This window comes from Heloderma suspectum, chromosome 1, assembly GCF_057233095.1.
Source record: "Heloderma suspectum isolate Gila_16-S chromosome 1, 16-S_ref, whole genome shotgun sequence".
Classification (NCBI taxonomy): domain Eukaryota; kingdom Metazoa; phylum Chordata; class Lepidosauria; order Squamata; family Helodermatidae; genus Heloderma; species Heloderma suspectum.
The window spans coordinates 392488540-392516465 of record NC_139458.1 but is presented as its reverse complement, the minus strand read 5'-3'; the positions used below and the strand labels follow the sequence as shown (position 1 = coordinate 392516465).

The window sequence follows — 27926 nt, the reverse complement described above, 5'->3', positions numbered from 1 at the left end:
ATGGAAATGCGGTCTTTAACGGAGTACAGGAGACGCCGCACGTTTCCTTCTGCAGGGAATGAGCGCGGGGTTCGATTGTTTTACTTCTCAGCGGTCGCAGCAGCCCTCCAGGCACATTAACTTCCCACACAGACCCAGCAACTCCCTCAGTGGCGGGGCTACAAATACGAACCGTGTTCCGCGTCTCTGCCAACACCCAGCCTGCCTGGCTCCTCTTCCTCGCTTTCTGTCTTGGCCGACGGCCGCCTCCCGCAAGACACCGACAGAATTTTCTCCCCGGAGTCCGGCAAGTTTCTGGTCCTCAAGACTCGGTCGCGACACTCTCTTGTCTTCGGCCACTCAGGGGTTGGGAGGCACCCAAGAAGGGCCCCGCTCTGCCGCTTCGCCCCGAGCAAGGAGAGCCCAGGGTGCCGCTAGCGGGAGCCGTCGCCGCCTCCTCGGCGCGCAGAAACGGAGGCCCGTCCGTCGCGCGGATCCACGGCGACCCTTGAGAGCGCCTGCGAGGAGAATATAAAGCCGGCCGCGCAGCCACGTGAGGGAGGCCGCCAAAGATTGGATCCAGGTGCAGGGACGGCGGGGCGGGGCGCCCGGAAAGTGGGCCCGCTTCTCCCAAAAGGTCCTTGTGCCGCCGATCGCTCGCCATCGGCAGGGTGTTCAGCGGACGTCGGGATGGAGCGCCTGGGAGCTAGCCCGAGGAATACGCGCCAGGGGGCACGTGGCTGCTCCCTTCCCTTCCGGCTGTCCAGCGTTTGCTTTTAGCCCAGGCGTCTCGTCAGTGGCCCGAGTCCGAGCGTGTTCAGCGCCCCCACCCCACCCCACCCCACCCCACGGGGCTTCCTCCCAAGTTGAAGCTTGGCCGGGTGACCAAGCTTCCTCCCAAGCCTGGGATTGCAGCCTTCAACGCACCAATGTTAAGCACATTTGAGACGGGGAAAAACAAAAACAAAACCCGTTCGCGTTCCTGGGACCAACTCCCGAGTAAGCCCGCTTAGCATCGCGCTGTTGGCTTCTTGCTCTGCCGGCGGCAGGTCGGCTGGGGCTGTCCCTAGGGTGGCCAGGTAGGAGAAAGGGCTGGGCTCCTGCGCCCTTTGTTGCGTGGAAGAGAGGGAGTTTTAGTAGGTCTAGTAGCTTGCCTCTGGCCGCCGAGTTGCACCTCCAAAGCGATCTGAGTACGCGGAGCGGTACAGGCACGTAGCCAACCTAAAAAGTCGCGCCGGAGAGGGGCGATCGCGTCCCCAAAGTAGAGGCGGTAATTAATCTGGTTGGCAGGCCTTTTAAAGACAAAATCATAAACTTGTTGTTAGTTATTTGTGAACAATTTAGAGGGGAGCCGAGGAAATTTAGGGGAGCAGCACCACTCCCGCCCACCGGCCTGGACCGGTAGAAGCTTCCCTGCTGAATTTCTGACTGTCAAGCAGGACAGGAACCCTGCTAGGGAAGAGTTGGCAACTCTTGCCGGCGGATGAAGAGGCCTGGGTTCAGTGGGAAACACTTAAGGCAAATGGAAGGGTGCCTTGTATTAGTGAATGTGTTGAAAGCCGCTTGACTCTTAAGAGTCCTTTTGAAGTGAAGAGCAAGATATTAACACCGAAATTTTACACATCTCTGCTCAACGGTAAGTCCCATTGAGTTCAATAGGGTTTACTCCTAGCTCAGGGGGTATCAGATTGCAGCAGTGTTTACTCACAAGACTTGCTACACTCAGTGGCACTTACTCCTAGGTGTGTATAGGATTGCCGTTTAAAAATCTGAAACATTATATATAATACGCTTCTTAAGTAGGCATTCCAGATTAAAGAAACATATATATTTTAGAACAAAAAACGCCACGTTTGGGTCTTTTCTTGATTTCTACTTCTTGTTGTTCATACATTAAATGCAAGTCCTTCTATTTGAAAAATGAGATCCAACCTACCTATGGTGTGCAGCTCCTCCCCCTCCCCAAATTCCAACTAGTCTTGAAGGGTGCAAATCTGTGCATGTTTAGACAGATGGGAAAAAATGCTGGCTGGGGAATGCTGTGAGTTGTGGGTCTTTTTTCAGTCTAAACATGCATAAAATTGCACCATAAAATGCTGAAAGTGGATCTTTGGAACTAGATGATTTCTGAAAGCAGGCTTTGGTGCTTTCACAAAAATTAGAGACTCTCATATCTATGCTGGTTATCACCATCTAGCAGCTGGATGTGGATTTCCACTACCAAGAAGGAGGATTAGAGTAGATCCTAACGATTAGGGTCTAAAGCTGTGATTGGGGGCTGTTTATTTTACCTCTTCAGAAGAAAAGGAGGAGGGTTGAGAAGACAAATACCCAGCACGAAGAGAATTTAACAGGTGCTTCACAGCTGCTCAACCCAAAGTTTTAAAAGGAAACTGGGGAGGAGAGAATAAAGAGTTGCTTAACTATGTATAACATGTAATTCTCCCCTCAATGCAATCTTATTTACACTTGGCGGCGGCGGGGGGGGGGGGGTAGCCCACCTGCACCTGCACCTGCACCTAGAGGGGTTTGCTTTCAGACTAGGCCCAATGTAGATTGGGGCAGGGGACAAAAGTGCCCTTTCTTTTGGGGCACTTGTTGTGTCCCTAATTCATATGTATAACCTACATTTAGAAAATGGCTCTCTTCTGTTTGCTGCCACATAACTTGCTACCACAGTTATCAATCCAAATGGTTGGGGTCCAGACAGCATTTTTCTTATGCAAAAACAGCAGTTGCAGTCAGATCCTATGCCTTTCATTTAATGGAGCTAGGAGCTTACTCTGATATAGTCTGTGTTAATAATGGTCTCATGCAAAATGAGATTTCCCTAGTTGTAGGATATTCACTACCACATGCTGTGGCATCTAGTGGTATGTGTATTTCAGCCCTTTTGATATATGTCTGTCTTCAGGCTGAGAGACTACTGGAGAAGCCCAATTTGACAAGAACCTTTGATGTTGGTAGAGGGCCCTGGCTGCTGAACTTCCCCAGATGGGAATGCGAGGCCTGGTCTCTCAAGTCTCCTGTTTGGCTTTGTGCGGGTGGGGCAAGGCAGAGAGGTGCTATCTGTGTGCAATTTGGATTTCAAGCATTGAGATCTAGATTGTAACTTAGGATGCGGCTTTTTGGCCTTCGGAATGTTTAGAGATAACATATCAAATAGCCTGATTTCACTCTCCTAAACTGAATCAGATAACGACTAGCTGAGATGGACTATTTTAAAATATTTTGAGATGTAAAAATTAAGACAACTTGTCAAAGAGAACATAATCACCAATATACACATTTGGTGTATGTACTGAGGCATTTTAAGGAGCAATTTCCAAGAGAATCTGAAAGTAACAATACAGTATTATAGTAATACTGGTTAATGAAGACTACAGTCTTGTACATACCTACCTGTGAAGAAGTCCCATTTAATGTAGTGGGACTGTCTTCTGGGTAGATACGGATAAGATTGTACTGTTAATATAGCAAACCCCATCCAGCATTTTGAATCTTCCGTCTTCCTGTTTGGGTGGCCAGTTGTAAAAGAGGACAAGGATTTATTTAGTTGTGGAGAAGGGGGAGTTTCAGCAGGTGCAGCGTGTCAAGCTACACCAGCTGAAATTCTATCTTCCCCACAACTCTTAAAGGTGCAGGAACCCTGTCCTCCTTTGCTTCTGGTCACGTCACATCCACTGAATATTATTCAAAAAGCTTTATGATCAAAGGGCAGTTTCTTAAGGCTATAAAGATGGTGGGGCTACAGTAGCTGAGTTGTACTGCAATAATACAAGCTGTGCAAAGCAGATAAACTCTCAGGAACTCTGCTGCTAAGTGAGCTGTGCAGTTTCTCATTCTATTTGCATGTTAGCATGTCTGTAACTCAGATGTTAATGTGACTAGTCCTCATTATTAAAGAATGCCCTTTCTCAAAACAAGTAATCTCTGAATTGCACTTTTAAATAAGAGTTTTCACAACCTTTTCCGGAGATTCTACAAAAACAGGTCTCACAGTCTGCTAGGAACAACCTTTAAGATATTTGAAAAGACAGTCATTACTTTTCCATATATAGGGATTTTCTTGCAAATTAGGAGAAAGGAGGAGGTATTAAACTTTAAAAATATTGTGTGTTGGGGGTAGCCCTATGGAACCTAGAAGGAGGTTGATATGTTTATGCAGAATAGTATATTACAATGTTATTTGCAAAGGGAACCACTACTTATGGTCCAGACAAGCAACAAAGAACCACATTGGAGGCTGTGTTGTAAGGAATGTCCAACTACTCCTACAAAGCTCATGGTGAACTTACAACAGACTTCTTAACCATCTGAGACTATAAACTATCTTTATCTCACACACATCTAGCAGCTAGATTCTAGCATATGGTAAGGAATTAAAACACATTCATTCACAGGTCACAACCAATTCCAACTAGTAGCACCATTGCAACATTGGGGACATGTAATAATTTGGTTTGTCGGAAGCAGAGATGGGAAATGGATACATTGAAGAAATACTATTGTGAATAAGATGCGGATTCCACACTAACGCATCAACCTAGATCTCTACAGAAGCTATTATAACATTAGCCAAGGAAATTAAAAAGTGTCCATCAAATCAAAATGGCTAATTCACAACCAAATAAGGAGTAAATCCTGGCATTTTTAAATTACTGTACAAAAATATCTATCAATCCTCTTGGCAAGAGGACCTGAAGCTAGGAAATCATCCAAATTTGATACAGTAATAATTTTAAACTAAGCCTTCTACACCCCCACCACCCACATCACCTGGCCAAAATGCCTTTCTGGAAACATAGTAACTAAATACCTGAAAACGTTCAGGACTACTTTTCATATTTAAAATGTTTTGCCATTTTTGTAAAACATTGCAACATACATACGTCAATGAGAATAAAGATTTATGCATTTCTTAAAAGAACAGGCTTTGCTAAATATAGACTCTGCAGTTAAGTTTTGAAGCAGCACAAATACAGACACAGAATACAGAGGCATTTTTAAAACTATACAAAATTTTAAGTTGAAAATAATTGTTTATATTTTCTTTATACAGTAACATACAAAAGACCTCATTTTATGAGGCAAAGAATCAAAACATTGCTACAGCTATCTGAAAATTCAAATCTGGAAACAATTTATTACACTGAAGCTTTACAGGACTATACTAAATGAACAACTTAATACACCCTTTTTACAAGATTGACAGTTTTGTATACTCCTCAGGTCTTTGTTTTTTATTTTTTTTTAGGCAGTTTAGAGGACTGGCTATCCAACTGCATTGTAAAACTCTGTTAATTGCTTGATAACCTGGTACTTAGTTTAAGGTTGTGCAAACAAATCAATGGAAAATATTACCAGTTATTTGTGTGAAATATCTTAACTAGAACACTTTTTGCCCATTATGGAGGGAAAAAAGCAAGTCATATCAATTTCTGGGAATTTAGCAGTCCTTTTTCTACTCCTTCATTAGATTACTTTTTTATAAGTTACGATAAATTAAACATTCCAAAGATATGAACTGATTTACAGGGACTCCCAGTATCCACAAGTGTACAATAGCTATCTACCCACTACCATTCCTTTGCATATCCCATTCTGCTGCTACTTCCCAAGAACAGGAATAGACACACTGCTCTATCAATCACCACACTGTTCAGAGACTAAAATCAAAAGGCAGTAAGACACTAGTACTGTAGCTTTCAAGAACAAGAGATTGCTAACACAACCCCTTGTCTGTGTCATTTCCTTTTCACTGTTTTCAAAACATCTGTTAATAGTTGACAGAATCTGCTGCAACTAAATTTAAAATAAAGTATTCTTACTTTACATTATATGAAAACATGTCCGTATAACTTTCAGTGTAAAACAACGTATGTACTTTTATAACTAAAGATTAGCTGTTAAAGAAGATACCATATGTGCATAGCAAGTGATGAAGTCTATAGCAATGCTGGTAGTTTTATGCTGGTTTCTTCAGAAGCAGTTCAATGGATCTCAAAATATCCTTTTCTTTTCTTTTGTCTTCCAGTAGTTAGGATATTTGGTGAAGCTTATATAAGAAGGCGTTTCCACAACTACATTCTGTACACTTGGACTAAGGTAAACATTTCTCTCAGTCTCTGTTGGTGTTATTTGCAGCAAAGGCATGTAAATTTCCCATCTGGCTGAGGCCACTCTGGATGTGTGCAACATGGATCTCAACATTGTTCTGAAAACAACTAAAGGAAGAAAAACAGTTTTCAATTGTCAATGTTTCTAAAATGGTCAGCATCTTGAATGTAGTAATGTCCTTAGTTATATATAAAGATATGTGAAATGTGTTTTACTACAAGATATTACCTGAGGTTGGTGGGATCTATAGAATTCTTGATGTCATTTAATGAATCTGTTAGTGACTTAAATTCAAAGGAATTTAGATCACCTCCTTCTGCTAGGCACTAGGAGAAATTATTTTAGAAGATTAGAATTTCGAGATATAATACATATTTAGCTGTTTTACAGAATTCATGCAACTACAATAATTTTTCTGACATGTACATATGGATATATATGTCATATGGCTATATGTGACAGGGAGGCACCCCTCCTGCCCCCCCGAGAGGCAATTGGGGATGATTCTGTCTCCCAGTGCATCCTGCACAGGAGAGGGGAAACTGGCAAGATGTTAGCTGACACTGATACTCAGAAAGTATAAATGGTGGGGACAACTACAGACTAGACTTCAAGGACGAAAGCTGAGGACAAACCAGTTTCCCTCCACGAATATTGTCAGGGGTGGTACAGACAGTATTTTTATTTTAGTTATTTGTTACATTTACACCCCACCTTTCTTCCAAGGAGCCCAAGTGGCATATATGTTCCTCCTCTCCATTTTATCCTCACAATAACCCTGCGATGTAAGTTAGGCTGAGTCAGTAAATGGCCCAAAGTCACCCAGTGAGCTGCACAGCCGAGTGGGGAATAAAACTGGGGTATCCTGAGTCCCAGTCCAACACTAACTGCTACACCACACTGGCTCTATGTATGTGGGGTTTAGTTATCAGGTGTGGCAGTTGCCCATGTTTCTGAGCCCAGCTTCACTGCTTCAGATCAGCGGCGACGGTGGGCCTCAGCGGCATTCCTGTCCCCCAGTATGGGGAGTGACCTTCTTAAAGTATGTGCTTTTATTCTCTCAGTACCACTTACCTTAATCTGCAATAATATTGCTGTAAGTCTAGCAATCAAATCGGTCAGGTTTTCATTTTGAACACAAGGCTGTCCTGTTGTTGATGTATTCGACTGTCTGACAATCTCCTGAGCTTCTTCCTCACATCTCCTTCTCAGATCTGTGGGATGGTCTGCAGGCTGGAGACCTTGATCTGGGGCAAGCTGGGATATAAAATTAATACAAAATGGATTACATTTTAAGTGCTGGGTATCCAAGGGCTCATAAAGTAAGTAAGCCAATCACACACAGCAGAAAATTTAGTCTGACCCTTATGTTCCATTCAAAACAGAGGGGTTATGTCTATCTAATGTAGCTTCATCTGACTAAACATTTTTTCACTTCGACATAAATAAGAAACCTTATTGGGGTGGTAGCAATGGCCTGGTCTTAAACATACAGCGGAATGAGACAGTAAAGTACAGAGGTGATAAAAAAAATTGCATCCCTTAAGACTGCAGGTGGCAGATGCAATTTTTAATGTCCCCTGCATTTTAAAAATCCCTTTAAATAGAAAACTAATATGGAGTTGGCTGGGCTAGTGACTTTCTCCCTGATGTGCTCACTTTTTACTTGTGGGGAAGCAATTAAAATGCTCACCTACAACCTGACCTATAACAGTCCATTTTACCAACTCCTTCTCCTGCATGTGTAAATCAGTTAAGTGTTTTATCTGACTACATGATAGTGAAGTGACAGCGGCCTTTCAACAGTTGAGGGAATGTTAATAATGTAGAAGTGGAAATGTGTCATTCTGAATACACACACACACACACACACACACACACACTAGAAGTAGAGTTCTAAAATAGAACTGCAACAAAATGTTGCGGTGTGGAGTGATCCTGTTCAGGGTTGCAGCTAGCCAGCCATGCCTTCCTACCAGGATACTCCATTCAATATCACACCCCTCCCTTTTCTGCCCCGGCCCCATTCCGTATTCTGTGGTCTAAAGATTTTTTTGTACTTCTAAAAGCCTTGGGGTTCCCCCACATAGGCTAGTCTCTCTCTTGCTTCTCAGCAGCCCTGTTTTGGGTATGATTGTGTCAGCAATAACCAGCTATGATGGCTGTTCATGAGAGTGATAAAACCTGCAACATTGTATAGCACCAGATTTCCAAGAAGTGATTTGCTTTTAAGCACATTATAAATCCTTTGGCAAATTTAACTAGTTCTTTTCTCAAGAGATACTGGAGATGATGGAGAGCACAGAACTGACGTAGTGAATGGGAAAGGTGTCTGTGTGGTGGCTAGGAGGCTACTAACCAATGCATTAATTATTAAACTACAAAAGCTGCACTTGCCTACTCTCTGTCTAATTCATTCTCTAATACTAGGAAGTATTTGGGGTTGTTGTATAGTGAGAAAGGCACTCTTTTCATGCCCATGTGTACTCTCTTCAGCTGGCATTGAGAAGACGGCTTATCTTTGGCTCACATTTATTTAGACTGCACTTGCTTCTGTAGTACAACTGCATGGCTATTATGCTCTGCTTTGCACAGCTTGTATCATTGCAATACAACTCAGCTACTGTAGCCCCACTATCTTTATAGCCTTAAGAAACTGCCCTTTGATCCTAAAGCTTTTTGAATGATATTTGGTGGATGTGAGGTGACCAGATGCAAAGGAGGACAGGGTTCCTGCACCTTTAAGAGTTGTATAGAAGAGAGAATTTCAGCTGGTGTAGCTTGACAAGCTGCACCTGCTGAAACTCCCTCTTCTAAACCAGCTACACCTGATGAAATGTCCTCTTCTCCACAACTAAATCCCTGTCCTCTTTTACAACTGGCAACTTGAACAGGAAGAGGGAAGATTCAAAATGCTGAATGGGGTCTGCTATATTAACAGTACAATCCTATGTGTATCTACCCAGAAAAAAGTTCCACTACATTCAATGGGACTTTCTCACAGGTAGGTGTGTACAGGATTGTAGTCTTAATTCATTAACCAGTAGTACTATAATATGGTATATAAGGGTAAAAACACAGAAAAATGGGGGGTGTGGGCTGGAAAAATTCAGGAAAAAACATTCCCCTGCACAATCTTTGGAAAAAAACAGTTAATTTTTTTCCCACCCCCAATTTTTTTCTGGTTTTTCCCCAGGCCTTCACATCTCTAGGAGGTAAAGACAGGGTCTTGAAAGTAGTAATTCACTGGTGAGTGTAAGGAATTCTGCATCTGCCCAGAGGCACACCTTCCTTCACAGACATGTTGCAGCAAGGTATCTTTCAATGAATGATTAAGAGCAGGACACTCATTTTTCTCCTCCTGGGCTTCCTGTCACGGCCAACGTAGCCCTGAGGCAAATTCTCCACTGCAAATAGAAGGGCAACTCCAAAATAACATAGGTCTCAATTTTCTATGCAACTGCTCTCACTTTTCACTGCTGACATTAAGGAAGAGAGGAAGCATACAACAAAAAGAAAGAAGTAAGAGAGGAGGTTATGGAAAAGGACATGGAGCTCATTCTCACATGTCCTGTAAAGGGTTAACTGATTTGGGAGGGTAGTCAGTTCCAGCTTCCCCTCCCACATCTCTTGAAGGACAACTAGTTAGGATATTTCTTGTACAGTTTCCCTTTGTACCTCCATAAGACCTAGAGATTTCATTTTCTGTTTTAATGAAAGCTAGATGTTCAGAGGAGCATGTGTGTCTTGTGTAACCCTAAGGGGGGGGGGGGAGTTAGGCCTGCCTAGGCTCTCCTATGGGCATGGTCCTTCTTATTTGGGAAACATAAAACCAGAGTAACAACATTTTACCTCATAACAATACTGTTGAACTTTATGCAAAACTTTGTTTAGATCCTTATTCAGCTGTTCAAGATCTAAAACAATAGTTGCATATCTTCTCTGGAATTCAATGCCAATAGGCATAGAATAGGATTTCTGTACAAAAGACAAGGAAAACTAAATAAATGCACAAAGCAGCAATTTGATACATTTGCTTATTGTAATGAACCTTTATTGAACAGTGAAATGGGGATTTTCTTTTCTTAAAAAATGTTACATTACATTTTGAAATATTTTTTGTTTACCAACACTTAAATATGACATGATGATTTCCTAAAAATACTTGTGGCATCAGCTAGCTGCCCAAAGAAAAGCGTGAGAATACATTTGAGATCTTCAAGAGGATCTGGTCAACCATCAACCTGATGGTCCTCTCAAAATCACTTGTTGCAAATAAACCTGAATTGCTAACACAGATAATCTCTGAGCATATACTTAAACATTTTAAACCATTTATTTTCCTCTCTGTGCCAATCAGACTGATGCCCAAGAAATCCATGATTAAGTCCAAACTGATTAAGGTTCCAACCCTGTACATGCTTACCTATAAGCTCCAGTGAACTTAATCTAGTTCACATGACATGATAGCCCACGGGAGCAAGTCACATTGTGCTGGGTGCCCAACGTGCTGTGACTTGTGAACCCAGTTGACATGGGTTATTTGAAGGTTAGACAACCCTCAAATAACCCATAGCTTGTTTTAGGGTTATTTTAGGTTTGTCTAACCCTCAAACAACCCCTGTTGCCTGGGTCTGCACAACAAGCCAAGCATCTGCGGAAGTCATTCAAAAATGGCCTGACATGACAGCCCCCACAGGTAAATTAAGCCACAGTGGGCTGTCATGTTGTGCGAACTAGGTGAATGTATCTTAATTTTTGAGTAGACATGCATAGTGTTGCACTGTAAGTAGGGCAGCCATGTAAAAAGAAGAGGTCCTGCACCTTTTATAGTTGTGTAGAAGAGGGAATTTCACCAGGTGTAGCTTGTCACATAAGGAACATCTGCTGAAATTCTCTCTTCCACACAACTATTAAAGGTGCAGGAGCCCTGTCCTCTTCTGCATATCGCCACTCTAACTAAGGCATTTTAAAAGGAGGAAGATACCTATCGAGCCTTGTTACAAACTTTTATTTGTACCAAAATAGGAAAGTTAACCACAAAGGAACATCTTATATTTCTTTTCTTTTTGTGAATACTCATAAAAGCAGCTGTTTATGGAAAATTTATTTCCAAGTAATCTTGCATCATTACCTAGACTCAACGTTAAACTGAACAGTGATTATTCAGGTCAGAGGGGAGCATGGAACAATGGACATGAAATGACCATGGAAGGCTGGGGGGCGGGGAAGAGAAATTGTGGGCACCTTTAGTATTTCTAACAGTCTCTTGGATGGTTCAGACTTTTGACATTTCTCCATTCAGAGTGGTCCTGTGGATGTAGACGCAGAGGAAATAAGATCTGACATGAATGTCAGGAAGTTCCACCTGTATTCATGGACACATCAGGACAGACATTACTCCCTTCATACCGCTACTTCCATGAGATTGCTCTGTATAGAGAAGTTTCTAGCATTTTAAGAAGTGGTGACTCCTTGTTCCAGTTGGCTGACAGCATCCCCTAGTGCTCAGAATGGTTCTTAAATATTTTTTTAAAAATGTATAGCAGCCTTTGCCAACCTGGCGCCCAACAGATGTGTTGGATTACAACTCCCATCATCCCCAGCAGGCACGCCCATTAGCGTTATAGTCCAAAACATCTGGAGGGAACCATATTGGGGACAGCTGATGTATAACATCGTTACCTGAGCCAGACCTGAAATCCATTCTGTTCTGTGATTTACAGCTCCCTAGTACTTGACTGAATTTATGTTGTATGTGAAACAAGGGTATTTACCAATTTTTCTGCTTCTGTGTTCATCTCCCTTAATTGCTTGATGTGTTCCTTTTTGATCATAAGAATTTTTGATAATCTGGTCTACGGAAAAGCAGAGAAAATATTTCAGAATCAATTTAATCATTTTACTCCATTTTAAAATACATTAAGAAGTGGAAAGTTAGTAATTATAGAAAGTGTACAAATCTGGTTTGTCACAGAGATGATGCATAAATTTCTGGTATTCAAGTAATGCTTTCAAAGGTCCTGGCCTCAGCCTTGAAGAAACAAAACTACAGGTATACACAATTTTCTACACAAACGCTGATCCATGGCTCCACATCAGCCACCTCATGTCAATCCATAAGTGGGAAGACTTTTGATGTATTAAGGGCACAATCCTATGCATGTTTAGACATAAGGAAGTCCTAAAACCCCAGCATTCCACAGCCAGCTTTTTTTCTGTCTAAACATGCATAGGATTGTGCACTGTAAGTTTGGAAGATATAGCCGGAGTCCTCTCCTTTCAGTTAGTTACCACCTTTCCAGCTCATCTCCTGGATCCCAAAGGTTGAATGCCTTTGGACACATGCAATTCATGCCTTTCTGGACACATGCAATTCATTTGATTGGTTAAAGGTACAATCCTATGCATGTTTAGACAGAAGGAAGTCCTAATCATTTTGTAGGACTGTTTCTGTCTAAACATGCATAGGATTGTGCCCTAAGCCTGTTTGACTTAGATCCTTAGTCCCCATCTGAAGATGTTCTGTGTTGAATCAACCCTGTTGACCCCATGTTGTTGTAGTTTCCTTTAATAGGTTTAGCATAGGCTAGAGCTTCTTAATATTTCCTTTATTGTCAAAGCACTTTCTGCTTTCTCTTTGTCCCTTTAATAAATACCTCACTTTCAATCTGGACCTGAGGTTTTGGGGTGAGTTTCTGACAAACCTAAGGGAGTGTCTCCCACTTGCCTACCTGCCTGGACTCCTTGTGTCCAGGCTTTAAGCTTATGGAACATAAGGGAGAGAGGAGCGTCTGAGGCTTGACCAGCAGGGGACTTGGGGCGTGACTGGCAATTCCCATTCTCCTGAGTAAATATGGTACACATCAAGAGAAACACTACTTGCTGAGTAAGACTGTGTGGTGGCAACTGTAAAAAGGAGAAGGACACATTTTCAGTGGTCTGCCTTAGAGGGTTGGTGCTGGAATGGGTATCACTTACCCTCACATGGCCATCTTAGCCCTTCAGATGTATTGTCACCTCTTTCTACACAGTACCTTCAGCTTGTCTGGAACATGCATGGATTGTTCAACAACCCATAGTTTACATAATTGATAAACTATATGTTTAAAAATACACTACATGGAAAAATCTATTGCTGCAGCCACCTGGGGAAAATATTGTATGAGCTTGTGTGTCTATGCTGATGCCTGATTCTCCAGAAGTTTTACTCCTGTGATTTCTCAAAATGGGAGGGGGAAGAAAAAGCATATGAATGAGACCTCCTGGAGACTGAGTATAGTGATGTCTTGCTTCATGTTACTTCCCCCTTGTGGCTATGACTTCGTGTGGGGGATTATATATGGACCTGGGCTAGGATGCCACAAACCAAAATTAAAACAAAAACACCACATATATGTAAAAACATAAACTTTAAATGCCAGAAGAAAATGGAAGTTAATGTTATCACAAATGAATGTTTCATCTATTGTAAAATAACCTATTTTCCATTGAAACAACCATTACTTTGCTTGTAACACGTGTATAAAAAGGTAATGCTAAAAAAATGAGAAAAGTTTTAAATATTTCTTAGTGAAACATAGTTCTTATTTCTAGCTGAATATCTCTAGCTGGACTCATTTCTGTACACGTGGACAATTACTCAAAAAGTTGAATGTTACAGATCTTGATAACCCTAGACCAGAGGTGCAGAAGCTCTGGCCCATGGGCAGGCACCCCAATCCATCCCACAGAGTCTCTTGGGCTTCCTCCAAAGGGCGGGCTTGGCTCCAAGTCCTGCCCCCTGGAGAAAACCTTTGGAGGGCATTTCCTTCTGTTATCTCTACTCTGCAATTGGATACAACGGTGGAGAAGCAGGCTGGCAGGACTCGCCAGACTGGAGATAACAGCTGGGATGCCTGACTCAGCCCATGCTGGGAAGAGTGGCTACTCTCCCTGGCATGGGCCAAGTGGCTTTGTGCTGTGCTCAGGGAGGAGCTGTGAGAAGCCAGGGACTCAGCTGGCACAGCTGCTCTTCCTGATGCCAGTCAAATATCCCTTTGTCTGTGCTCAGTCCTTATTGGGTTGTTTTGAGGGGGTTGTTGGTTTTGCCCCTTAGGCTCCCCGCCCAGGTTTTTCTACTTCTGCAAATCTTGGGGTTTGAGACCTCCCCTCTTGTTTCTCAGTAGCCCCATTTGGGTTACATAACCATTGTAACTCAGCAGCTTAATTTGCTAACAGGATATATGATGACATAGAAGCCACGTCCTCTTCTTCCGTTGCTTGTCACACTGAATTTAGAATATGGTCTACCCTCTTATCTGGCATGGGACACACGTTTCCCAACAAAATAAAAGAAGAGGCATTTACAATGAGTGTCTCTGGATTTAACGATGCAAGGCCAGAGCACATCAAGGAAAGAAGGCACAATCACTCCCTGCATTTGCATGTGGGAAGTTGGGCTGTTCTAGGGAGAAAGTGCAGCCCAACTTCTCCATTCCCCTTTGTTTGGAAACAGAGCAACATTGACAATAGTGGGGAAATACTGGGCAGAGCATCAGGGAGAAGCAGTAATATTGCGAGGGTGGGGGGAAGCAAAAGGTAAGAACAATTTTTACACTCATCCACAGATCTGCAACTCTGGTATTTGTTCAAAATGCATCTCAACATGGAAAAGCAAGTGCTTTTCTTCCTCATCAGCAAACCTGGTACCAGTAAACTGAATTATCCAGCTCCTTAATTATAGGGATATGTGATATGTAATGCTAAACATACTCTTTCCTCTTTTTTCTTCTTCCCCTTGCATGCAGCAATCCCCTCCCTGCTTTCCTGGATTGAGGCAAACTAGAGTTTGCTGCTTTGTCCAAACTGGATAATTAAGGTTCAATGCTTGCCCGGCAAATCAGACTGGAAATCAGGACAGGACACTGGTTTCTAAGCCTGATTTACAGGGCGAGCACAAATCTTAATCCACCAGTTCAGATGGAAGAGCACTCTATGGTTTGCCTCAAACTAGGAAAGGAAGGAATGGCTGTGGGAGGTGGCAAAGGAAGGAGGAAGCATAAGTAAGAGCCTAAGGTTCAGGCACATAATGCCAAACCATGGACTGGTGCCATGTCTGAACCATCCCATAGTTTTAGCTAGTTATTCTAACACAAAGTAAAGTCTAACATGAGTTTAAAATGAAATACCCTCATTATTATTTCAACAGGAAACTGTGTGGAATAATCCAGAAGAGGTTGGTAAAGAAGACATAACAGGAAAAAATCAGAACAGTCCTATGTTGCATGTTTCCATTTTATACATGTTTCTACATTTATAGATAGAATAATAACCCCCGCTCCTGCCCCCAAACACTGGGCAGTATCCAACAGTGACATTCTGCAATCTCAAATAGTGCGAGTGGGGGTCTGCTGAATGTTTCCATTGCGCAAGCAGTTGCCCATTACTCTTGCACAACTGGTTGCACAACTAGTAGGTGCCAAGCAACTGTGCAACTGGTTGCACAGTGGTTTGCACAACAGGTGCAAGCAGTTGCATAACCCAAGCAGAACATGCAACCGGTCACACAATGTACTGCACAACACGTTGCACAATGCATTGCATACACATAATGCAAAACTGCTTGTGCAACCAGTTCAATTTTTGTGAACCGCCCAGAGAGCTTCGGCTATTGGGCAGTATAGAAATGAAATGAATAAATAAATAAATAAAACCACACTTGCGCAAACGTAGCTTTAGTTAGATTCTTCTCTTGCGCATAGTTCAGAACCTAGTTTCCACTAGTGCAACATCATTTGTGCTAACGGAATGACACAGTTGGATACTGCCCATTGATATATTAATATTGTACAATGGAAAATAAAGTATTTTTATAAGCAGAAATTTAGGCCTTGGAAATGTCAGAACAAAATATTTCAATTATTTATTATGGAAACATCATTTTGAATGTTTGACAGCCATGTGTGAACTAACATTGATTTAACTAACTATATTGATCTTTGAAATCAATACAGGTAAAACTGAAAGAAAAAGATTTGATACTCACCACTTGGATAAGGAATTCTACTGGAAAACCACCTAATGTCTCACTATCAGAGCCTGAAATTTTGTTTTTCCAAGAAGACTGTCCTAGTAAAGGATCGCTATCCTATACAAGAAAAAAAGTTGCATTTAACAACTTATTTCTTAAAAAAACTTTAACCTTGAATTAACTAAAACTTTAGAATGTAATGAACTGCTAGTTTTTAAAGGATTTGCTTCAAATCCTTTAAAATACAACAAATTACTAAATGAAGCACAATTTCCACTTTATGTCACTTACTGTAATTGGTGACTGGAGGGAAGGTGTATATTGTAACCGAGGAGGAGTCATAAAGAATCTAGAAGGTCGTTGTTTTTGTCCAAAGGCAGCAATTGGCATGGTTTCATGAGGTTCATTACTCTTAAGTCACAAAGGGAAAAAGTTAATGATTATTCTCTACAATTAAGAGAATGAACAAACATTTTAGTGGCATTTTGAGAAATAAATAACATATTTTAGAAATATTACTAAAGTTGATAATAGTACCATATGTATTTCATTCCTGAATTGTTTTGTGCTTAATTAAAAATATGGAAGTCATTATTTTGGAAAAAAGTATATGTATGCTCAGACACTTAAAAAAAATGAACAAACAATACTTACGAGGACTTCATAATCTGGGATTGTATGTGTTCCAAGCCCTGTCCTCTCAAAAGTTACTCTGTACGTAGCATTAAGAGTGTCAACAGCATCTATCTGCCCAGTGAAGAGTCCATCGTGGGCACCACGTAACCGCGCTAGAATCAATAATAAATATCACAATCTTAATTAGAGGAAAATAATATTTTATATCCTGCCAAGCTATTGCATACAATAATGCTACTATGTAATGGAGAAAAGCAAAGTTCACTCTGTTCCCCTGCAAATAATTCCATGCCAAGAAAAGCTGGATTCTCTTATGCAAATTAAGTAAGTTTGAGTATTACATGTTTGATTATTTTTTACAATTCAAATGAGAGGGAGAGGGGCAAGGATGTAGGATAGCGAGCTCCATCCCTACATCCTCTCTGGCTTCAGATTTCACTAGTTATTGCTTACTTAATGTAAAAGCCTATCTTCACATAGCTATAAAAGGGCAGAAGCCTGCCTTTTTAAAGGAAAAAGTCGATTATGAGGATGCTAATCTTTTGCTTAAAGGAGAAGGGTACGGCTGAGGATGAGATGGCTAGATAGTATCACCGATGCAATGAATATGAACTTGAGCACACTCCGGGAGAGAGCGCAGGACAGGAAGGCCTGGCGTGCTATGGTCCATGGGGTCACGAAGAGTCGGACACGACTGAACGACTGAACAACAAATCTTTTGCTTGTGGACCACTGCAGAATACAAAACCCTCACTGTAAACATGCACACTCAGAATTTTGGACGTTTTACAAGACAGCTACTGCTCTAGAATATTGGACAATGTTGGGATAACCCCATTCTAGGTGGCTGGTAGCAAGGCTGCTGGATACCAGCAGCGCAGAAAGCTCCCCATATTAGTGTAATGATATAATCACACTGTGTTAACTGTTGGAAATTGATTGAATCAGGTATGGCAGCTAAGTAAAGGAAACTCTGGAAGACGCTGGTCATGGACATCACAGAGAGGGATAATAGGGGCCATATAAGCTAGCACTTGATTTTAAGGTATGGACTCTCTTGTCAAGGACTAGAGAAGACTTGCAAGGGTTTGTCATGTACCTTATGGTAAGTTAGATCACTTTAGATCCCAAATCACCCAGGGAAGGTAACCCAGTGGATATGTAAACACTTCACTCCCTTATTCAAGTTAAGCTACACCTTCAGAACTCAACATCAATCAAGACATTAGCCACGTTCAGATGTCAAGGTAAACCAGATTTAAAAAAAAATTCTGGCTTACCGTGAGCAAGCCTACTTGCTATTGCTCCCTTCTGTCAGCAGAAGTGGCTAAACAAGCCAAGGACTCTCTGTCCTTGGCTTGTTTAGTGTGATGTCTGAACTGGGAACTTTGGCTTGTCTCTCCGCTGACAAGTCAGAGTCACAAGCCAAGAACAACCCTTGTCTTACAACTCTAGCTTGTCGGGGGAGAGACAAGCCAGAATTCCCAGTTCAGATATCACACTAAACAAACCAGGGATGGAGGGAGCCTGGCTTGTTTAGCCAGTCCTGATGGCAGGGGGAGCCAAACGGGAGTGATTGAGCCAAGTGCACCAGTCTGCTGGCTCGCTCATGGTAAGCCAGAATTATTTTAAAATGTAAAATAATTGTGGCTTACCATGACTTGTGAACCAGGAGATACATTTTATTTAAAGATGAAGAAAGGTACCTGTGACTTTTGTTCCTATAACTAGTGGCAATGGAATTTCTTCTGGAAGATCTTTAAACTGGGATATATCTGCCACTTTTCGCTGTTGCAGAAGTCTAATTTTTTGCCGTTTCTGTTTTAATGCAGATCTTTCCTCTTCAAAGAATGCAGAAGAACATCTACAAAACAGTAAGCAGAACTATTTTGATGTTTTTCATCTGTACTCATTTATTCATACGAACTATAGCTTGTTCCCCAAAATGTAAGACAGATTGCTTTTTTAACATTTGCATATTTGGAGAAAATAAATCAACATAATAGAGAGTCAATGGTAGGCAGAGGACATCTTACAGGACTTAAATCTGCATGTTCTGAAGATAATTGTTTGGCTTAATGTTGCTGGTAGTTCATGTATTCAAACTGAATATGTTCATGCTTTCTCCACAAACTGCAAGCATGCCAAAAACAAGTGCACCACCAAAGAAAGAGCAGTAATAGCTAACTAACATCACTATAGGCATAAGACTGTAGGTACAGCGACTAATGTTTACGATTTGGCTGTTAAAAGTGCAGTCCAATGCATGTTTACTCAGAAGTAAGAACAGAGGAGGGTGCCTCTGAAGATTACCTCAGTGCACAATTAGGTAGATATGGAAGCTTATGATCCTTCTGGTACCCCAATCTGAACCCACAAAGTACTTTAAAAGTAACCATCAGCATTTTGAATTTAAAAAGACTGGAAGCTTGTTGAGCTCTATAAGCTGAGATGGTGAGATGTTGAGCTCTATACAGGTGAGATGTATTCCCAGCAACCAGTCCTAGTTAATATCCTAGTAGCTGTATTTTGTACCTATTGCTGTTTCCAGGTGGTATTCAAAAGCAGCCCCATGTACAAAACATTACAAGAGTCTATGGTGGAGGTTACAGGGCATGGATAACTATAGCCAGGCGATCTCTGTCCAAGAAGGGACCACAGTGGGCACACCAGCCTTAGCTGTGACCCAGGTCACTTAAGACATCTGGGCCTCTAGCGATAAAGCTGGATCTGAACATCTCCAAACTGCAAACCTGATCTTTTAGGATGACTGCAGTGCCATCCAGAAGAGGTTGATCACCTCCTTCCTGAGCAGACAAACCATCCACCTTCAACTTGTTTATTGGTCCTCATTCAGTCCATTACTCATCCCGATCACCAATTTAGCACTTCCACTGCCTCACCTGAATCAGATGAAAATGAGAGAAAGAGCTGGGTGTCATCAGCATATTGATGACACCCACTTCAAACTGTGGGATGACCACACTCAGTGGTTTTATATAGATGTAAAAGACATCGAGGACAAATAGAAGCCTGTGAGACACCATAGCATAAATGCCAAGGGGCCAAACAGTAGTCCTCCAGCACTGTCTTTTGGAATCAACCCTCTAGGTAGAGATGGATCCACTGGAGGAGCACAGTGTTTTAGTTCTCAAAGCAGACAGCCTATCCAAAAGGATCCCATGGTGAATGGTATAGAAATCTGCCGAGATAGTAAAAAAAAATTAACAGGGTTGAGCTCCCCGAGTCCTTCTTCCAGCATAGGTTATCCACTTGGGAGACCAAGGCAGTTTTGATGTCACTCAGCCCTGAATCCAGATTGAAGTGGATCCAGATAATCAGTTTTATTCACGATATCTTGAAATTGTGCTGCAACCACTTGCTCAAGTACGTTGCCTAAGAAAGGGATGTCTGCGATCAGCTAATAGTTATTGCAGTCCCCAAGGAAGGGTTCTTCACAAGTGGCCTCCTAACTACCTTTGACGCAACTGGAACCGCTCCCCATTGTAACAAGGAATTTATCACCTCATGGACCCAGCTGATCCATCAAGCTAGGTGTTATAAGCCAGGACTAGCAAAGATTGAGCAGTCATGTGCTAAGCTGTACTCCTCCAAACACTTTGTCCATAAGTATGCTGTACTGTCCAAGCATTTTGTCCACAACCTCAGGGTGCAACATTTGAAATTTATCCCATAAAACTTGAATAGGTGTTGCTCTGGACACACCCCTTCATTGATCTGCAGAAATAATAAGTGTCCACGGTGAGGTGGATATGAACAATTTTATCCTTGAAGTGCTTAGTAAACATGGCACAGTGCACCTGAGGGTTTCTTCACTTCAGTCTGCAGGCCAAACCATAAATTTTATAATTCACTATGCAAATTTGCAGAATTCATTCACATAGCAGTTCCCCTAAATAAATAATTTTCATTTGGGTGCAGCAGCCTTCTCCAGTCTGGTGCCCTCCAGATGTTTTGGACTATAACTCCCAAGATTCCTGACTACTGGACATACTGGCTGGGGCCAGTGATGTGGGATGTAAATTTTTCCAGTGCTTCATTTTTCTGCAGAAAATTTTCTGTTTCATAAGTTCACAATGACTATTAGGCAAGCTTGGCAGTTTTGAATACTTTTATTTAATACTTTTCAGGTGATTATCCCTATCAAGTACAGGACAGAATACATACATATTATTGAAATACATATATGACTCAGTGAGAAATGGATCTAATAAGTAGTGACAGAGAAACTGGAGGTGCCCCAACAACTTTAGCGAAAGAGAGTTGAACTCTGTTGAAATAGGTGAGTCGTTCTCAGCACATCATGCACCATTTTTTGGGTTTCTAAAATTAACTAGTGTAGCCTTTCCCAACCTGGTGTCCTCCAATGTGTCAGACTACAACTCTCAGCAGCCCAAGCCAGAACGCTGAGTGAGGTGTGCTGGCAGTTGTAGTCGAACATATCTGGAGGGCACCAGGTTGCCCTCCAGATGGCTGAATTAGTGTGTCAGCAGTGTTCAGTACCTTTGTTTCTTTCTTACATGTAAACAATTATTACTATTAGTATTATTATTATTATTTCTATGCTGCCCCATAGCGGAAGCTCTCTGGGCGGTTTACAAAAGTTAAAACATTAAAATACAATATACAAAGTTTAAAAACTATTTACATAAAATCATATAGGCAATATATACAAACAACATATAACTAAAACCAACTTTGAACTAAAAACATTTTTTTTAAATCCAACAATAAAACACAGCTTAAAACAACACTGCTTAAAATAGTATACAAAAGTCAGCAGAAGGAACAAGAGTTCTAAAAAGGGAAGGCCTGCTGGATTAATAGCGTCTTAAATGCCTGCTTAAAAACCTTCAACGAGGTCAGCAGGCGTGTTTCAACCGGCAGGTTATTCTACAACTGAGGGGTGGCAGAAGAAAAGGTCCTCTGGCGTGTGGCTGCCAGTCTCACATTAGGCAGCTGCAGCAGAGAGCCCTCCGAGGACCTTAGGTAGCGGACTGGGACATAGGGGAGAAGGCATTCCCTAAGGTACCTTGGCCCTAGACCATGTAAGGCTTTAAAGGTAAGAACCAGCACTTCATATTTTGTTTGGAAACTAATTGGCAGCCAGTGTAAAGATTTTAATATGTAATATGATCTCCATGGGATGTCCCAGAGACCAACCTGGCTGACATTTTGTACCAGTTGGTTTCTGAACTAAATATAAAGGCAACCCCAAGTCCAGCGCATTGTAGAAATCAAGCCTAGCGGTTACCAGCACATGCACCACGGTTACCAGGTCCACATGTTCCAGGAATGGGCGTAGCTTATCAGCTGAAGTTGATAACAGGCACTTCTCACCGTTGCCTCCACCTGGGATGCCTGGAGTAGGGTCAGGTCAAGAAGCACCCCCAAGCTATGAACTTGCTCCTTCAGGGGGAGACCAACCCCATCCAGAACTGGTTGACAAACCGCAGTACCTGAATTAGGACCTTTCATGATGAGCACCTCTGTCTTGCCTGGATTCAACTTCAGCTTGTTCTCCCTCATCCAGCCCACTACTGACTTCAGGCAGTCATTCAGAGGAGTCATACTTTCCTTGGATAAAGATGTTAAGGAGAAATAGATTTGGGTATCATCAGCATACTGATAACACTCAGCCCAAAACCTCCTGATGATCTCTCCCAGTGGTTTCATGTAGATATTGAACAGCATCAGGGATAGAATGGAGCTCTGAGAGACTCCACATAAAAGTTCCTTTTTCAAGGAACAACTATCCCCGAGTGACTGGAAAACTATCTGGAACCATCCTGAGAGAAAGGAGCAGAGCCGCTGCAGAGCAGTGCCCTCAACCCCCTCAGGTGTTCCAGAAGGATACCATGGCGAATGGTATCAAATACCTCTGAGAGATCCAAAAGAATCAACAGGGATGCACTCCCCCTATCAATTCCCAGGCAAAGATCATCCACCAAGGCAACCATGGCAGTCTCAACTCTGTATCTCACTCTGAAGCTGGTTTGAAATGGTCCAGATAATTAGTTTCATCCAAGATTGCTTGGAGTTGAATGGACATTGCCTTTTTGATTACCTTGCCCCAAAATGGTAGATTACTTACCGGCCTATAATTATTGAAGTCTAGGGAGTCAAGGGTAGGCTTCTTCAGAAGCGGTCTAACAATTGCTTCTTTTAGACATGATGGAAAATTACCTTCCCTTAGGGAGGCATTAATAATATTCAGCAAAAGTTGCTTTACCAATGTAAGGGACGTACATGCTATTGTCTTAAAATCTGTACAAGTATTCCAATAAACATGTCTATATAATCGCGTTAAGTGTGTTTTAATTTTCCCCCCTCAAATATTTCAGGTCAAATACTTGCAAGCGCACCGGGACAAAAACCTGTCCCAATACATAACAAGAAATTGGGACAAAAAATTAAAATGGGGTACTTTTTTTAAAGCTTATTTGTTTATTTGTATTTAGTAAACATGCTAAATTAGTTCACTCTCTAATCATTTTCTGATGCAAACTGGAAATTTTGTGACGTGCAAAGGCCTCTAGGAAAATTAGCCTAATTTGCATATGAACATTTTCTGGAAAACCCACACCACTGACTGGACTGACTGAAGTTGAAGTAAAGAACATCTGAAGGGAACCAGGTTGGGAAGGCTGAGATACAGGACCCATATATAGTTATTTGATGTAAAAAAATAAGAAAAAAAATCACATTATTTCATTTTCAATTATAATTATAGAACATATCCTGCATTCTAAAATCTAACCCACAGCTTTTAAAAATGAATAATGCAGAAAACTTTCAAACTGTAGCCACACACACAAGAACCCACTGCCTAAAAATGTTTAACATAGCAATCCTATGCATATCTACTTGGAAGTAAACCCCACTGAGTTCAATAGGACTTACCCCCAAGTAAATGTGTATAGGACTGCAGCCTAATTCTTCAGAACACAGTAATGTTTTACCTTCGTGGCTTCCCCATTAATCGTCTGATTTTCCCCCATTCCACTCTTGTTAATTTTCTTGTTTTCAGGTTAGGAAAAGATTCTTTCAGGCAAACACAGAAGTCATTATCACCTTCAAACAGTGGCCTGTTAAAAACAGTTGATATTCTGTCACAGTATGTTCTAGTACTTTCAGAACATGTATTATGATATATTAAGATAATTTTACGTCTACATTTATAAAGACTTTTAAACATACTTAAATTTCCCCATTGAACATCAGAGAATTTTGCTACCTAAATTTGTCAGGTATGACCAATTACCAATTTGGGGTTAAGATGAATAGGTCCGAAACTACTATTTCTTCATTATAACTACAGGCAAAAAAGTTAAAACGTTAGGATGAAAAAATATTTTGAGGTTGATGCAATCTATTCAGAAATAAAACATTTTTACAGAACACATACACATTCCTATTTTTATGAGTATTACATGCAAGTTAAATGCGTAGTTTAACTTTTAAAACTCTCACTACAATAACTGTACCACTTTAAAATAAAGATAATCATCAGTGTGATATTAGAAATAATTTCAAGGTGAGATATGCTGTAATTTATCACCAAAATATGGTAGGCTAAAATGATTATACGAATCAGACCGAGAAAAGTATTTTAGCAACTGGAAAACAAATGGCAATTATTTTCTTAACTCTCTCAAATGTACGACACTGCAAAGCATTTTGTAGAAAAACAAGCAAGTTACCAGCCAAGTCAATGGTTTAAACAATATTAAGTACTGACAAAGTTACTTTTACCCATTCTTCTTAAAAGCAACCTTTACTGCATAGAGTATAGCCATGAGAGTGTTCTACCCTTAAAAGTGGCCTAAAAATAACTTTAAATAAATAAATATGAAACTGCTATATGAAAATACATATAGCTTAATTCCCGTTAATTACTTTAAAGTAAGAGAGGAAAAGTCACACATACTTATCTATATTTGAGTAGAACCACTCATATATACACCATTTGTGCGCTTTAGGAAGCTTAAGTAAATTACGTAGCCTCAAACCAATCTTTTGCGATGCTTTTTTGTCTGGTGTTGGCATTGTTACAGTAAACTTCTAGGGAAAAAAATGACAAATAGAGGTTACTAACAGATGAAAATTTAATTTAAAGTGAAATCTGTAACTTAAAATATAGTTTATTTGAATGCATATAAAGCAGTGGTGGGCAACTTCAGGGACCGTACCACTGCTACACACTGCTAAATTTCGGCGGTGGCAGCAGCAAAACAACCAGTGTTTTACTGCCCCAAATGACCCCCTATCAAACTCAAAAATATAGTATAAGACACATTCACCCTGATCTAGTTAGGGAGATCCTCACATGTAAGCAAAGATAAACTCATGATTAAGAAAATGTTCACAACAGTTTCAGACTAGTTTTTCAGTTCAGAGTATATTGGAGATTTACATCAGATCAATAGTATTTCATAGCATCTACTTTATGCCAGTTATGGATTTTTAGTAACTGTAAAGAGACTGTGGACTGGTTAAGATGTAAAAGGAAACTACAGTTTTCAGTTATGTGAATGAGCCTTGGCTCACAATGACTCTTGGGCTCACACACTCCCCCTTGCCATCCTTCTCTTTCATGCCCATGAGATCAAAAGCTTTCACTTCCAAGTAGTTCCCCATGGTATTCAAACTTGAGGAACTGGTTTGTTTTAACTCTAGTAAGCAAGAATAAGCCATAATCAAACCACTGTTTCAGATCCTGGCTTGTTTTCACTAACCATAGTTCAAGAAAACCACAGTTCCCGGAGTTTGGACATTAAAAGGAACCATGTTTAGTTTAAAAATTGGAAGCAGAAGATCTCTCCATCTGGTGTGTGAAAGAGGAGAGTGGAGGAAAAAGATGTGAGCCCAAGGCTCGCAGCAGCTCATTCAGTTGGGGGGAAACCATGGTTTCCTATTATGTCTGAACCTAACCTATTTCTCTGGTTCAGAAAAGTTTGAATTTTGCATTATATGAATAGTATGTCACAGCATCTATGTTGAGCAAACTTTGGATATTTTGCCAGCAGTTAAGATTTCTGAAATGTGGTAAAGCTTTTGATCCAGTGCAGGAATCCCTGTGGTGGAAGGGTGGGTGAGACAATTTTTGCTTATTTCCCTCCTCCCCCTTCAGCCTCCCCCACTCCATGTTCCAGAATATCTCTCAATTCTATGGAATGGTTTTTTGGGCAGTGGAAATGGCTGCAGGCAGAATCGGCAAACGTTGCTTCCCCACTTCCACTGCCAGGAACATCCCTGGAGCTCTTCTCAGGGAATGCTCCTGCCAGTGAGAGCAAAGTCTGGATCCAAGGCATAGTCTTTAATGTAATATAAATATTTTTATGATACATTACATTTTATGCTTTATTGGCTTGTTAGTAACTTATCCTGGGCCCTTAGGACAGGCTCAGCCAATCCTAAGTGGAAACTGAGAAGGTGCAGCCTACCTATCAATGAATATGACAAGTTTATAGATGAACATACCTGTGGAACCATTGTAACTCTCTGATTTCTCTTGGGTGATCTTGTACTCATTTGTCTTTCTTCTTCTTCACAAAAGGAACGACTTCGTTTTGAACTTCTGAAGGGCTGGAGCAAAAAAATAATCTGACTCAGTAGACTGAAACATTTCACAACGTGTCAGGTCAGCCCTGGTTAGTACTTGCATGGGAGACCGCCTGGGAATCAGGCTTCCTGCATTGAGCAGGGGGTTGGACTCGATGGTCTTGTAGGCCCCTTCCAACCCCATTATTCTATGATTCCTGCAATACAGCAAATGCAGGACAAGCAAGGAGATGTTTCCTTTCAGGTCATCTTCCTTGACCTACATAGTACAATTACTGTTTAGAGGCCTTTACTTCCCCTCTTATTTTACTCATTTTGTTCTTAACTGAAAGAAGTATGTCTTAAAATTTATCTAAACAGCTTGCTCTCCAGTGTAATGTCTGGTACTGGTACCAATGGTACTGGTGTAATGTCATATTTTATGCTGTTGCATTGGAATAGCTATTGGTACAAACAGCCCTCAATCATTTCATTGTGGCACAACAAATTTTAAGGCTGGGCTGTAAGAGGAGTTAAATAGGGGTTGCCATATTGAGACTCAGATTATTGGTCTGTCTGATGTGCTGGCAACAGAAAATCAAGTTGCTGGCCAACCAGTTATCAACAGGAAACCCACGAGCAGGACATGAATGCAACAGCACCCTCTCACCCATGTTCCCCAGCAACTGGTATACATAGGCATACTACCTCTGTTACTGGAGGTAGCATATAGCCATCAGGACTAGTAGCCATTGATAGCCTTCTCCTCCAGGAATTTGTCTAATCCCCCTTTTAAAGCCATCCAAATTGGTGGCCATCACTGCGTTTTGTGGTAGTGAATTCCATAGTTTGACTATGCGCTGTGTGAAGAAGTGCTTCCTTTTATCCATCCTGAATCTCCCACCAATCGGCTTCATGGGATGACCTCAGGTTCTAATATTATGAGAGAGGGAGAAAAACATTTCCTTAACCACTTCTCAACACTATGCATAATTTTGTACACCTTTATCATGTCCTTTATCTAATCCTTCTCAGATATTTCTCAGACCTAGTATGCTTCAGCTGAAGATGCTAGAGGCAGAACATCTGAGCTTTCAAAAAGCAGCTATACAAACAGTATAAAACAGGAAATGTGCTGTACCGCTACAGCCTCTCCTCAAAATCTTACGGCTGGCCTCTACTTCTAGGTTTCTAGTGACTTTCAAAAGTTCTTAAATTCTCATGTACCTAAAGCACTAGACTTTATGAAGTGAGATTAGATACCTTTTATTACTTCATTGTAGCTATTATCAAGAGGCCAGAAAAGACCTAATATATCCCATCACAGTTTTTTCTTGGCCACTCTTTTGAGTCCCTTATGATTATTTTACTCCAAGGTACCAACAAGAGAGCGGAGGACAGGAAGGCCTGGTGTGCTATGGTCCATGGGGTCACGAAGAGTCAGACACGACTGAACGACTGAACAACAACAACCAACCAGTTAATTATTGAGCAAGTGGCTAAATTCCTGAACCTGGTTATCCTCACTAGACCACTTATGATTGTTTTATATTCCTCATGGATACGAATATGATGTACTTATGGTCTGTGGACTGTAAATAAAGTTTGACTGATA

The 27926-nt window shown here is 41.2% G+C and overlaps 1 protein-coding gene and 1 long non-coding RNA gene across 3 annotated transcripts in view; one reads left to right on the top strand and one right to left on the bottom strand.

Moving 5' to 3' along the window:
• On the top strand, positions 1–27926 carry LOC146360018 (uncharacterized). Its single transcript, XR_014786913.1, has 5 exons — positions 1–1615; positions 6017–6087; positions 18580–18621; positions 26328–26411; positions 27688–27926. It is a non-coding gene; the product is annotated as an uncharacterized LOC146360018 (long non-coding RNA).
• Positions 4815–27926, bottom strand: part of LIN9 (lin-9 DREAM MuvB core complex component) — a 37899-nt gene continuing 14787 nt past the window's right edge. The window contains exons 4-15 of one of the 2 annotated variants that reach the window (XM_084828645.1): positions 26252–26356; positions 24699–24832; positions 23731–23856; positions 18454–18611; positions 16766–16899; positions 16403–16522; positions 16127–16228; positions 11877–11957; positions 9952–10077; positions 7174–7356; positions 6328–6425; positions 4815–6206 (exon numbers count right to left, since the gene is read on the bottom strand). In XM_084828645.1, the coding sequence (XP_084684771.1) occupies positions 6101–6206; positions 6328–6425; positions 7174–7356; positions 9952–10077; positions 11877–11957; positions 16127–16228; positions 16403–16522; positions 16766–16899; positions 18454–18611; positions 23731–23856; positions 24699–24832; positions 26252–26356 (1473 nt within the window). In that variant the 3' untranslated portion in view covers positions 4815–6100. The remainder of the gene's footprint in view (positions 6207–6327; positions 6426–7173; positions 7357–9951; positions 10078–11876; positions 11958–16126; positions 16229–16402; positions 16523–16765; positions 16900–18453; positions 18612–23730; positions 23857–24698; positions 24833–26251; positions 26357–27926) is intronic. The other variant, XM_084828646.1, reaches the window with a different exon arrangement.